This window comes from Aegilops tauschii, chromosome 5 (genome assembly GCF_002575655.3).
Source record: "Aegilops tauschii subsp. strangulata cultivar AL8/78 chromosome 5, Aet v6.0, whole genome shotgun sequence".
NCBI classification, from domain to species: Eukaryota; Viridiplantae; Streptophyta; class Magnoliopsida; order Poales; family Poaceae; genus Aegilops; species Aegilops tauschii.
The window spans coordinates 9,138,852-9,153,062 of NC_053039.3; the positions used below are offsets into that span (position 1 = coordinate 9,138,852).

The 14,211-nt window shown below is 58.7% G+C and overlaps 1 protein-coding gene across 1 annotated transcript in view; it reads right to left on the bottom strand.

Moving 5' to 3' along the window:
* Positions 1 to 13,417, bottom strand: part of LOC141022467 (uncharacterized) — a 52,703-nt gene extending 39,286 nt beyond the window's left edge. The window contains exons 1-2 of the mRNA XM_073498732.1: positions 11,615 to 13,417; positions 11,068 to 11,528 (exon numbers count right to left, since the gene is read on the bottom strand). Of these exons, the coding sequence (XP_073354833.1) occupies positions 11,068 to 11,528; positions 11,615 to 11,937 (784 nt within the window). The 5' untranslated portion in view covers positions 11,938 to 13,417. The remainder of the gene's footprint in view (positions 1 to 11,067; positions 11,529 to 11,614) is intronic.
* Between the last annotated feature and the right edge of the window lie 794 nt (positions 13,418 to 14,211).

The following is a 14,211-nucleotide window of genomic DNA, read 5'->3' on the forward strand; positions in this document are numbered from 1 at the left end:
AGGAAGAGCGCGGCGGCGAGGCGCTGTTGCGAGAACGAGCAAGGCAAGAAGACGGCGGAAGTAGGAGGAGCGTGCGAGGGCCTGCCGCCATCCACCTCCCCCTACTTATAGCCTCGCGCGGCCGAAGAGGCCGGACGTGGGGGGGAGATGTGGGATTAACTGCGCCCACTCCCCCCACGTCTCGCGTTTATTACGCATAAGTGCGAGCCGAGACTGCCGCACGGAACGTGCGGGCGGTTCCGGGATACAAGAGATCCGCGCCTGGGCTGGGGCGCGGACGTGGCGGGCCCCCTCTCTGCGGCAACGTCCCGTCTCACGCGTGGGCTGGCAGGCTTTCCGGCTACGTGGCGCGCCGTCGGCCCGCGGCCGGCCCGCAGCCCGGCGCACATACCAGCGGGTTCCCGCCCTCCGACTCCAGTGGCTCAGGCGACGTGCCTGACCAAGGCCGGCTCCCAGCTGCCGGCTTGTCACGATGGGAAGCTGTTCGAGCTTCTCGAACCCTACTCCCCCTCGAAGCCCGATCAGCTTCGGGGACTACTGTCGGAGTAAGTGGCCACGGGTAGCCAAACCGGCTACCCCTGGCTCTTCAGAAAATTTATCAGGCCTTTGGGCCTTCAAGCACCCCAAGCATTTGGGCCGCCTTCCCCGGCCGGCTACCACTAAAGCCGACTCCCGGAAGGCGACCCAGCCTCACCGACTCCAAGAAGCCGGCCAAGAAGAACGCCGACTCCTAGAAGCCGGCCGAGACCACAACCGCCCCTACATAACGACGACCTGACGGGGCATGGCCATAGTGCGGCCCACGACCCCCGAAGCCCGAGGCGGGCATGGCTACAGGAGGCCGTACGGGAGGGATGTCTCCCGTGCGGCCCGGCACTGTAGCCACGCCAGCTACGACGTCATCCACGACCCCCTCCTGTACGGCCCAAGGACTGCGAGCCCCTTCAGCCAGAGAGAGGCGTGAAGGCGGCCCGGCTTTCCCTAGTCGGCCAGGAGCATGGCCGGCCTCCGGAAGCCGGCTACTCCCTTCCTCGAAGCAGGAGCCCCATTAAGGAGACAAGACGAGGTGAGGCTACAGTGATAGCCCCCGAGGCGGCCCACTGTAGCCATGCTCACCTCGACAAAGCCCTCATCATCAGAGGCGCGGCTACAGTAAGCAGCCGCCGACAGAGCCCTAGGCGGTGGGGCCGGCCTGTCGACCAAGTAACCGGCAGCCGGCGGGACCCACCAGCCGGCGGGACCCAGCAGCCGGCGGAGAAGCCGGCGAGCATAGACACTGACGGCTGGGACCAGATCCCAGCCGGATTACCATTGTATCCCCGGGGGGTAGGCCTATATAAACCCCCCGGAGCACCCATGCGAAGGGTTCGCACCCAAGCATAGTTGGCCACTGAGCATAGTTCGCTTCTGGTTGGCCCCTCTGCATGTTTGGCTTCCAAGCATAGCACACACACACACACCATAGATAGAGAGAAGCAAGAGCTAGCCTTGTTCTTCTTCTCCCTTGATCCCGACAGCTCTAGGAGCGATTGTAGCTACTCTTTATCGAGCTAGTGATCATGTGGAGACCCCGCAGAGCAGGACTAGGGGTGTTATCTCCTCGGAGAGCCCCGAACCTGGGTAAGATTCGCCGGCGTGCATGTCTTCGCCTCATCCCGTTTCCAGGCACCGGCGACGTTTTATTGGCTCCCACAATGATAAGCCATCCCTTGGCATATGTCGTACCAACCACCCGACAACTAGCTAGTTGAAGATTTTGAAATGTGTAAAGGAGAAATTACCCAGAACGTCCTGATCACCATGTCTGCCCTCGTGTCGCACACGACACCGTCGATAATGACATCCGGCGGGGCCGGGGCAGCCACGTAGTACTCCCAGCTCAACCCAAGCTCTGGAAGCCGACCCTCACCAGGCAACGTGACAAACCCCGGGAAGTTTTGCCGGCAAAGAACTCCAAGGACGGAGTTGGGCCGGCGGACACTATGATGGTGGTCCCAACCCCTGCAGCATGACAAGGCCAACGCATTAGTTATTTGAAGAAACGTGAATGCAGAAGGTACAAAAATATTAAATGCACTTACGTACCTCTCCCCATCAGGGAAGATCAACCACCTCTGCTCGCGGGTCGCCGGCACGGACGGGAGCCGTGTAGCACCACGCTGGTAGACGGTGCCACCCTCCTCCTCAAGATCAGTCGGCTCCCCGCCATCATTAGCATGGCCACTCGGCTCCTCGGGCTGATCCGGCCAGGTACCCCATCCGGACGTGTGCTCCTCCGGGGTCTCGTGGGCCGAACTCTCGTGGGCCGAAGGCCAGTCGACCGAGGCTCGTGGGCCCAAGACCCGTGGACCGGAGGCTCGTGGACCGGAGTCCGTGTAGCCTCCTCCTCGGACGAGTCCACCCTAGCAGTCACGTGCTCGGGTGAAACAGCTGGGGGTGGCGGCGAGGAAGGCGCCCTAGCAGTCACCCTACCTCCTCTCCCGCGACCACGTGCCCCACCTCCTCTCTTCCTACCTCGTCCCCTGCTGGGCACCGCGGTGGACGAAGAAGGGCCCGGCGGTGTGGACATACTGTCCAGCAACGCTCGGCGAAGAGGTACGTCTGGAATCGAAGACCTCAGACCACGCGCCGAGGAAGAAGGGGCCTTGGCGCGCTCCCGACCAGCGCCCACCATCTTTCAACACCTGCCATGACAAACAGTAAACGAAATTAGTACAACATAAAAAAAGACCGACATGAATAATAATATGTGTATCACTTAAGTGTATCATCATCAAGTACAACATTAAAAAATTTGGATTAGTCTAGCACGTGGCGGCACTTCATAAAAGACATCCCAACCTTTCAGATTTGGATTAGTTTGGCAGGCCCACGGTAGATAGAATACTTGGGTCGCCTGTTGAGCCGTAATATAGACATCAGGAACATCTAAATGGGTGCTTTGGTTGATTTCAACTAGCCCTATATGTTCATGAGTTCTTCTAGTCTCCTTCGGCTGAAACCAATAACATTTGAAGACTACGACATTCGGTGGGTTTTCACCATAGAATAGAAGTTCATAAATTGCTTCAACTCTCCCATAATACTCGGTACCTCCTTCGCCGATAGCAGATACACAACAATTTGTAGACTTTCGGTCGGCCATAGATAGCTCTTTGCCATAGGTACGAAAGCGATACCCGTTGATGTCGTATTTGTCAAATGAACGGACCTTATAGTCAAAACCATTAGCGACTTGTCTCAATTCGGCGTCCATAGACTCTGAATTAGCCTACAAGTTTAATATGAAAGGATTGTTGCATTACGCACAAACTAGCGAATGAAACCGGGATAGCCGCCTACAAATTAGCCTACAAGTCTAATAGAAATTACCGTTTGTTTGAACCAAGAGATGAAACCGGGATAGCCGCCACCTTGCTTTGCGAGAAGCTCATACTCTTCGACAGAATCCTTTTGGATCACCGCTCCATACGAGAATAAGGCGACGTATCGACTGTATGAAATATCCAGGAATAAGAGCAGTTCAAAGGAAATAGAAGTTGCGAAACTATGTACCGAGAACTTACTCGATGTACGGCCGCACTTCTATCAGGTTGTTGAAGATATACAACGAAATGGTCCGCCATTGTTCGTTATCCAAAGATACTGGATTTGAAACACTGGCTGGTGCGAGATTCCCTTTGAATAGGCTGAGGTTGGATCCACCCTTTTTAGGGTCGTCAGCATTGTACCGAGGCTTCGGATTATGCAAATGACGATTTTTGGCTTCGTAGTGTGCTGTCACGAAGTTTGCCGCCTCCTCAGTGATGAATGCCTCAGCCATCGATGCTTCAATTCTACGTTTATTTTTACATTTTTGTCGAAGCGTCTTCTGCATCCTCTCAGTTGGGTAGCACCAACGATTTTGCACGGGCCCCCCCAATCTTGCCTCGGTCGGGAGATGCAAAATCAAATGTTGCATTGGATTAAAGAAGCCCGGTGGAAAGATCTTCTCTAACTTGCAGATCAACTCCGGCGCCAACTCTTCCATTTCTTCTAGCACGCCAGGCGATAGTTTTTCGCACAAAGAACACGGAAGAAATAGCTGAGTTCTGCCAGTACTAGCCATTCATCCTCAGGGATGAAGCCACGCAACATCACCGGCATTACCCGCTCAATCCATATGTGCCAATCATGACTCTTGAGACCAAATATCTTCAATTTATCAAGACTGGCTCCCCTCTGTAGATTCGCTGCATACCCATCGGGGAACATCAACTGCATTTTCACCCACAAGATAATTTCCCTCATAGCCGGCCTTCCAAGATTGAACCATGCCTTTGGCTTCGTCCAGTTCTGCTTTCCTTTCGGTTCTTTCATATTTTGTAACGGCCTATCACATAGCGCCTCCAGATCGACTCTAGCCTTAGTATTATCCTTTGACTTCCCATCTATGCCGAACAATGTACCAAAAAGTGCCTCGGCGATTTTCTTCTCAGTGTGCATCACGTCGATGTTGTGTGGGCAAAGGAGGTCTTTGAAGTAAGGCAGATCCCATAAGCATGTTTTGTGAGTCCAGGCGTGCTTAGAATTATACCCCTTGAAGTACCCTGGACGCTCGGGATCTGGCTCGAGAGCGTTTAACTGATCCAGGGTCTGTTGGCCTGTCAATGCATGTGGTGCAGAGTTTTTGACAACTCTACCTCTGATGAAGTTCTTCTTGTCTTTCCTGAACTTATGGCGAGGATTCAGGAACTCTCTATGCATGTCGAAGCAAGAAAACTTGCGACCGGCCTGAAGCCAACGAAACTCAAGAGCTCCCTTGCATGTGGGGCACGGGAACCTTCCATGCACACACCAGCCAACGAATAGCGCATACGCCGGCAAGTCATGCGTCGAGTACATGTACCAGACACGCATTATGAAGTTCCGTTTGCTATAGGCATCATATGTCTTGAACCCATTATCCCAGGCTTCTTGCAATTCGTCCTTAAGCGGTTGCATGTACACATTCATATTTTTCCCCGGATAGTTGGGCCCTGGAATTATCAACGTCAGGAAAATGTTCTTTCTTTGCATAATCTGTCCGGGGGGGAGATTGAGTGGAAAGACAAATACGGGCCAACAACTGTATTGGGCTGCCGTCATACCAAACACACTGAACCCATCCGTGCTGATGCCGACTCGAGGATGCCTCAGATCTGCCGCTTTGTCACCATGTAATTCATCAAACTTTTTCCACGCAACACCATCCGATGTGTGTACAATCATCAGATTCCCATCTGCATCTAGTTCGGTTCTTTTGCCCGTTTTGTGCCATGTCATCTGTCTGGCCGTCTCTTCGACCATGAAAAGACGTTGAAGTCTTGGTACGATTGGCATATACCGAAGAACACTAACGGGGATTTTGGTCTGTGTCTTCTCACCCATACCGTTGTCTACCACAACATACCTGGAAGACTTGCAAATGGGACAACAGTTCAAGTCCGCATAGTCAAGCCTAAACAAGACACATCCTTTCTCACAGGCATGTATCTTATCATAGGGCATCTTCAGTGCACGGAGGATTTTGTCCGACTGGTACAGGTTTGCAGGCATTACATGGCCTTTGGGTAGAAAGCGTCCAAATACTGTCATCATTGCATCGTAGCATTCTCTGCCCAAGTTGAACTGAGCCTTCAGAGCCATTACTTGTGAGATGGCATCCAACTGACAAAGCTCAGTGTGCTCATGGAGCGGACGTTTTGAAGACTCCAACATTTCATTGAAGGCCTTTGCAGATTCCTCCATCTCCTCGTCCGAATCCCGAGCATCATCAAAGTCTTGCACCATGTTTTCCATACCGGTACCATGCTCGTCGGTGCGACGACGATCCACCTCAGCTCGGTCACGTTGGGCAGACTCACCATGAAATGTCCACACCGTATAATCGGGCGTAAAACCACTCTTCTGCAGGTGTTTGCCCATTTCAGCCTCTGTCCTCTTTTCCCAATTGCCGCACCGTAAACAGGGGCACCAGGTTTTCCTCTGGCCATTTGCAAATGCGGCTCGCACAAACCCCTTGGTTTTTGTGAACCATTCAGTGCTCCATTTGTTCTGACCAGTGTGACCGGTGTACATCCACGCACGATCACTCATCTTGACTTTCAGAGCTACTAGGCACACAACAAATATATATATATAATTCACCATGTATGTATTCATCAGTTGATCTACTTTGTCAATTTTATTACGTCCATGCAACCTACACTCTAATAGGTAATGATAGGTCCTAATCCCACCCGAGTATGTTTAGATTGGGTTCATTTTCCCATGCTATGCCCCGGATCCTACGCAAAATTTCGGCAGCACCTCCCCGCTGTTCTCCTGATACACGTCTCTGCAATAAACAGAGAGGATGTGTACCCGGAGAACAACAGGGGAGGCACTGACGAAATTTATGCGTCGGATCCGGAGCAAAGCATATGGGAAAACGAACCCAATCTAAACATACTCGGGCTGTCCATGGATAGCGTTGGACAATTCGAAAGAATCAAGGTTATAAATATGCAACTGCATGCATATTTATAACTATGACGCTTTCGAATGGGAGACACATATTGGTTACGCATACTGATGATTCAAGACACATATATATCTAGCTATCAAGTTTCATCGGAATAGATCAAATAATTAATGGGGGAGGAGGACATGTCATTTGTGCTCACCCACGAACGAAGGGGCAGAGCTCGTCAAACGCACGGCGAGGTCGTCGAACACCAAACCTCGCAGCGATGAAACAACTGCACATTTAAAACTACCCGATCAACACAATTATATATGATGTTTTTCATAACAAAATCGAAAGATATATGACCTAACTAATAATTCACAAATATATGACCCCGTCGGCTTCTGGAAGGCCAAAGAACACCTTTTCGGGGTCGGGGTCTCGGGGTCGGGGTGTCGGGTCGGGGTGCCGGGTCGGGGTCGGGTGCCGTGTCGGTGTCGGGGTCGGGGTGTCGGGTCAGGCTCGGGGTCGGGGTGTCGGGGTCGGGGTCGGGGTCGGGGTCGGGGTCTCGGGGTCGGGGTGTCGGGGTGTCGGGGGTGTCGTGTCGGGGGTCGGGGTGTCGTGTCGGTCTCGGGGTGCCGTGTCTGGGTCGGGGTGTCGTGTCGGTCTCGGGGTGCCGTGTCGGGGTCGGGGTCTCGGGGTCGGGGTGTCGGATCGGGGTGCCGGGTCGGGGTCGGGGTGCCGTGTCGGTGTCGGGGTCGGGGTGTCGGGTCAGGCTCGGGGTCGGGGTGTCGGGGTCGGGGTCGGGGTCGGGGTCGGGGTGTCGGGGGTGTCGTGTCGGGGGTCGGGGTGTCGTGTCGGTCTCGGGGTGCCGTGTCGGGGTCGGGGTCGGGGTGTCGGGTCGGGGTGCCGGGTCGGGGTCGGGGTGTCGTGTCAGTGTCGGGGTCGGGGTGTCGGGTCAGGCTCGGGGTCGGGGTGTCGGGGTCGGGGTCGGGGTCGGGGTCTCGGGGTCGGGGTGTCGGGGTGTCGGGGGTGTCGTGTCGGGGGTCGGGGTGTCGTGTCGGTCTCGGGGTGCCGTGTCGGGGTCGGGGTGTCGTGTCGGTCTCGGGGTGCCGTGTCGGGGTCGGGGTGCTGTTTCTGGGTCGGGGCTTCGGGGTGTCTCCTCCTCCTCCTCCTCCTCTTCTTCTTCTTCTTCTTCTTCTTCTCCTTCTCCTTCTCCTCCTCCTCCTCCTCCTCCTCCTCCTCCTCTTCTTCTTCTTCTTCTTCTTCTTCCCCCTTCTACTTAACCTAAACCTAAACTAACCTAAACTAAAAACCTAAACTAATTAAAACTAAACTATTTAAACTAATTAAACCTAAACTTAAACAGAAAAAAAACAAAAAAACAGAAAAAAAAAAAAGAAAAAAAAGGGAGGAGGGGCTCACTATGGGGGGCGGCGATGGGTCGGGGAGGGGCCGGCGACGGAGGGCCGGGGCGGGGCGGTGGAGGAGGCGGGGCGGCGGGGGCCCGGCCGGCGGGGGGCCGGGGCGGCGAGGGGGATGGGGGGCGGGGGGCCGGGGCGGGGCAGTGGAGGAGGCGGCGGGGGGCGCGGGGCGGCGGGGGGCCGGGACGACGGTGGGGCGCGGGGCGGCGGGGGGCCGGGGCGGGGGGGCGACGGGGCGGTGGGGCGGCGGGGAGCCGGGGCGGCGGGCCGACGGGGCGGCGGGGGCGACGCGGCGGCGGCGCGCGGCGGGCGGCGGCGGCGGGCGGCGGCGTGGGAGGAGAGAAACGGCGAGGGAGAGGGAAGAAGTGAGTAACGGGCGGGGGGTACGGGCCGTTAGGTAGTAGGCTCTTTGCCGTCCGCCCCCCTTTGCCGTCCGCTTTTTTGCCTCTTTGCCGTCTGCTAGCAGACGGCAAAGAGGTGGCCCGTTAAGTTTTTCAAAAACGGGCGGGGGGTGGGGGCCACCTCGCTCCAGCGGACGGCAAAGGAATCTTTGCCGTCCGCTGGCAGACGGCAAAGAGCTGGCAGACGGCAAAGAGCTTCTTTGCCGTCTGCCCTTTCTTTGTCGTCTGCTTTTGGGTAACTGATGGCAAAGAGCTTCTTTGCCGTCAGCTAGCAGACGGCAAAGAGCTGGCAGATGGCAAATTAGCTGATTCCAGTAGTGATGAATGTATTATTACATTTTGAATTCTTGTCCGGCACCAGGTTCGACTAGTCGGCCCGGGGACTGGCCGCCTTGAGCTATATCGAAAGTTTTTCCTAAAGTCAGAAAAGTAGTGCGCCGGCTCCCGAGTCCGCTCTTGTTGAAAGTCGCAGCTCAAAGAACTGACTGTCCGACTAGCAAGAGGCAAGACAGAAAGGACGCCCACACGAAAAATGGCTAAGGAACAACGAACCTATATAGCAAAGAGACGGCCTCCAAACATGCTTGCCGGCTGCCAGAACAGCCGGCTGGCCGGCTTCCTAAAACACTTAGCTTTAGTCCAACAAAGCTAGAGTACTCCCCCCCCCCCAATCGGCTAGGCACTCCTCCGGCTACAGATTGCAGAGCAACTGTTTGACTGGGGAGGCGGTAACCAAGGGAGGGCGGCAAAGGAAAAAGCAGAAGGATAAAAAGCAAAGTACAAGGAAAGGCCAAATGCATGCATAAGTTATATATACATATAAAGCCCCAACAGGCTGGCAACAGACATAAGTTCGAATACACCCAGTGGGTGGAATTGTGCAGACTTAACCAAACATTGTTCCAAAAGTAACAAGACAGGAAAACAAAAGACGGCAGACTAAGGCACGGTGCGGAGGCCGAGCTGGTCGGTGAAGGCGGCCTCGCCGGCTGAAGGAGTGGCCGCCTAGCGGGTCTCTGCTTGATCACCACCTACGGCGGGCGACGCACTCGCGCGCGACGTGGTGCTGGAGGTGCGGTCAGGCTGAGGCTGGCCGGCTGCTCCACCAGCCGGCTCGGCGTCTTCACCCTCCTCCTCCTCTTCTTCACCCTCGTCGCTGGAGTCGATCTCCTCCGCCGAGTCTTCGCCGTCCGCCGGGTTCAGACCGAACCACTCCTCCGGCTGGGCGACACCGTTGTCGTCCAGCTCCGTGTCGGCTTGCTGCTGCCAGGTAGCCAGCTGGTCCAGGCTCAGGCCGGGATACCAGGCCTTGACGAACTCCAGCGCCCGCCTGGCACCGGAGCGAGCCGCCGAGGCCTTCCGAGCTTCGAAGCGGCCGACTGCCACCTCCAGCCAGTCGGCAGTCCGACTGGGGGTGCGAGGAACCACTTGGCCGGGCCAGAGGGCGGCCAAGACTTGCGCCCCGGCACGCTGAAGCCGGCGGAGCAGTCGGTGAGCCGGCTGGATGCGGGTCTGGATCGCCAGGAGCTGTTCCTCCAGCGAGCGGCCGGCGGTTGGCGAGATCTCAAAGCCGGCCTGCCTTCGCGCTTGGCGACGGGCCTCGATGGCCTGGTTGGCGGCAGTAGAATAGCCAGGGAAATATTCTGCGCAAGCAAGAAGAAGAAAGGAAGAAAAGAACACCAAAATCAGAAAACAAGCCAAAGTGGCAGATGGCAAGAAAGGACGAAGAGGTAGGCGGCTTACCGTCAACCAGATCTTCGATCTGGCCATAGAGAGAGACCAGAGTCTGCCTGGCCTCAGCCCAGCCAGCCGCCTCCGTCTCGAACTCGGCCTGGAGAGTGGCTTCGCGGTCCTGCGCCGCCTTCAGTGCCGCCTTGTGGCTTTCCTCCTGGTCGGCCAACTTCTTGGCCAGGCGGTCACGTTCCTGCACCAAGGCGGCGAGCTCGGCATCCTTGGCGCGAAGGGCAGTCTGAGACTCTCCCAGTTGTGCCCTCAGACTGGCGTTGGCCGCTGCAGAGACGGCAGGAAAAGAAGAACAGTAAGAAGTCGTCAAGGAAGATCCGCCCCGACTGCTCGGCAGTCGGCCCGAATCTCGGGGACTACACCCAGTGGGTGCGCTGACGCGCCCCCACATGAGATAAAGAACAAAGCACGTACCTCGGCTCTCAGTAAGGTCGGCGGTCTTCTGAGTCAGCTCCCGAACCTGGGAGTTGAAGGCGGCCGCTCGAAGGTTGTGGTAGTCCTGCAAGATGGACAGAAGACCGAAGTAAGAACAAAAACATCAAAGGCAAATCCTCCAAGAAGTTCCAAGCTGCCTGCTCAGCAGCCGACTCGGAACTCGGGGACTACACCCAGTGGGTGCGTTGACGCGCCCCCACGGAAGAAATCAAGATCAAGAAGAAATCAAGATCAAGAAGAAATCAAGATCAAGAAGAAATCGAGATCAAGAAGAAGCAAAATGGGAATACTAACCCGGATGGCCGCACGCGTCGCGAGGAACTCGTCGGTGAACTGCCTCAGCGCCGCACCTTGGCCCTGGAGCCGGGTCCAGACGTCCTGTGCAACCACGTTCGCCATGGCCGTCCCTCCGCCTGGCGTCCACCCCGAGGTAGCGCTGGCCGCCTCCGCATCCCGGGCCGACGAACTGGAGCCCACGGCCAGCTACGGCTCCGACGCGGCCTTCTGTGGCTCCGACGCGGCCTTCCCCGCGCGCCGGCTCGACGGAATCCGGACCGCCATCTCAGCCCTCGCGGCCGGCTCGCCCCCCGCCGACTGTGCAGGCGGCGGATCAGGCCGGCCGCCTTGAGCCGCCCCAGTGGTGGGGTCAGCACCGGCGCCCTCTCCAGGATGATGACGTCGTCGCTTCCCCCCAGCCCTGGCTGGTCGCCGCTGGCTCCCCCTGGCGAGGGCTCCATGTCCCCAGGCGCCATGACGCGCAGCGTAGTGACCATCAAAACCTCCCCTGCCGCCGCCGCGGCCTCAGCCTCTGCTTGGGCCCTGGCTGCGGCATCGGCGAGTGCCTTCGCCGCCTCCTCCTCCCGTGACGCCTGGGCGGCGGCCGCCCTCCGTGCCTCCGCCTCCCGCGCCTCTCGCTCCGCCCGCGCCTCCCGCGCGTTCCTTTCTGTCGCCTCCTGGAGGTCGGCGCGGGGGTCCATGCGGCGGGTGGTGCTCCCAGAGCCCCTTGGCGACTCGACGACGGAGCCGGCAGCCGCCCGCTCAAGTGACAACGGAGCTCTGATCGTTGAAGAAAAAGACAAAGGTTTCAGGAACCACCAAAGAAAAGAAAGAAAGAGAGTACACAAAGAAAAATTCGGACTTACGCCGACACGGTCTGCGGTTGCTTCACCGTCTTGCGGAAGCGAGCCGCCTTCGCGGCCGCCTCCTCCCGCCTGGTGGCTGCCGCCCCGCCCCTGGGTTTCTTCGTCCGGCTACCGAACAAACCCTGGGCGGCGCGACGCTTTTGACTTCCGCCCCAAGCAGGCGGTGCAGCAGAGGAACCCGCGCCGCGTCCAGACGCCGGCTGGCGGCGCGGGGCGACTTCGGCCTCATCGTCGTCCGGCCAGTCGTCGAAGGTGACTCCGAGCCCGGAGCCGCCTGCTTCGCCACCGGCTTGGCCGCCGCCCGGCTCGACGTTGTCGTCCATGCCGGCCGCCCCCAGGTCGGGGTCCTCCAGATCGTGTTCCGTCCGGTGGGGGACGAATCGACGCTCCGTGTCTGACCCGCCGGCCGGCCGAAGAAGAGGACTTTGTCAAAGAGCAAGCCGACTAAGTTAAAGTCGGCCAAGAGGAACTCAGCAACAAAGTTGAGAGAAAAAGAAGAGACAAGGAGAACATACCGTAGGCGGCGGATTGGCTCGGCTATACGGTTCCTTGCCGAACTGCCACTCTTCGGTGAGGTTGCAGTTCGCAAGGTAGTTCACCATATAGGCGACCTCCTCGCGCGGCATCTCCTTGGTACACATCCGGCTCGGATCGAGCTGGCCGCTCATCTGACAGATCAGATGAGGCCGGCTCTGGAGCGGAAGAACCCGACGCGTGACGAACGCGGCCAGAAGGTCGGGCCCCGTCAAGCCCTCTGCCTGGGTCAGCTCCCGCACTCGGGCGACGGCGGCGGACCCGGCCTGCGTCAGAGTCACGGCCCGGAAGGACCACTGGGGCAGCCTGCCCGCCGGTGGGCCGGCTACGTAAGCCGGCAGGTTGATGTAGTCGCCCCGTGGGGCGATGTTCCGCACGTAGAAGTACGACTTCTGCCACTTCTTCACCGATTGGATCAGCGTGATGACGGGGAAGGGGTTGTCTGCGACCGATCTCCGCGACGCGATGAAGGCGCCAGTCTGAGCCGGCACGCCCCGCATGCGCGTGCCCAGCTTCGACTGGAAGAACTCCCCCCAGAGCTCAAGGGTGGGGAGGACGCCGAGGTAGCCCTCGCACAGGGTGACGAAGGCGGATAGCAGCACCACCGTGTTGGGGGTGAGATGGTGCGGCTGGAGCTGATAGAAGTCGAGCCAGGAACGGAAGAAGGCGCTCGCTGGGAAGCCGATGCCGCGCAAGAAGTGCGAGCGGAAGACCACCCGCTCGCCCTCCTGCGGCTCCGGCGTGATTTCCTTCGCCGGCGCGAGGCGGACCTACACCTTGTCCGCGGCCGGCAGCCGCCGAGTCTTGCGGAGGAACTCGACATGGTCTTCGTGCACGTTGGAGCCGTCCCAATCCCCGCCGTACTGCTCCGTGGCGGGAGGCATGGCGAAAACTAGCGCGGCGGCGGAGGAATGTGCGGTGGAAGAGCGCGGCGGCGAGGCGCTGTCGCAAGAACGGCGAGCGAGGAAGATGGTGGAAGTAGGAGGAGCGTGCGAGGGCCTGCCGCCCTCCACCTCCCCCTACTTATAGCTTCGCGAGGCGAGGCCGAAGAGGCCGGACGTGGGGGGAGACGTGGGATTAACTGCGCCCACTCCCCCCACGTCCCGCGATTATTGCGCATAAATGCGAGCCGAAACTGCCGCACGGGACGTGCGGGCGGTTTCGGGATGTAGACAATCCGCGCCTGGGCCGGGGCGCGGACGTGGCGGGCCCCCTCCCTGCGGCGACGTCCCGTCACGCGCGTGGGCTGGCAGGCTTTCCGGCCAAGGGGGGCCACGTGGTTCGCAGACGGCCAGTGGCCGGCCCGCGGCCCGGTGCGCGCGCTAGCGGGCTCCCCGCCCTCCGACTTCAGAAGATTTCGACTCAGGCGGCGCGCCTGACCAAGGCCGGCTCCCAGCTGCCGGCTTGCTAAGAAGGGAAGCTGATCGAGCTTCTCAACTCCTACTCCACCTCGAAGCCCAATCAGCTTCGGGGACTACTGTCGAAGTAAATGGCCACGGGTAGCCTAACCGACTGCCCCTGGTTCTTCTGAAAAAATTATCAGGCCTTCGGGCCCCCAAGCACTCCAAGCATTGAGCCGCCTTCCCTGGCCGGCTACCTCTGAAGCCGACTCCCGGAAGGCGACCCAACCTCAGCAACCTCTCCCCGGGACGACTACGGGGTGGCCGACTCCAAGAAGCCGGCCAAGAAGGACGCCAACTCCAAGAAGCCGGCCGAGACCACAACCACTAAAGCTACTCCCACATAACAGCGACAAGACGGGGTGTGGCCACAGTGCGGCCCACTACCCCCGAAGCCCGAGGCGGGCATGGCTACAGGAGGCCGTACGGGACGGCCGTCTCCCGTGCGGCTCGGCACTGTAGCCATGCTAGCCTCAACGTCATCCACGACAGACTCCCGTACGGCCCACGGGCGGCGGGCCCCTCCAGCTAGAGAGAGGCGTAAAGGCGGCCCGGCCTTTCCCAGTCGGCCAAGGGCGTAGCCGGCCCCCAGAAGCCGGCTACTCCCTTCCTCGAAGCAGGAGCCCCATTAAGGAGACAAGACGAGGTAAGGCTACAGTGAGA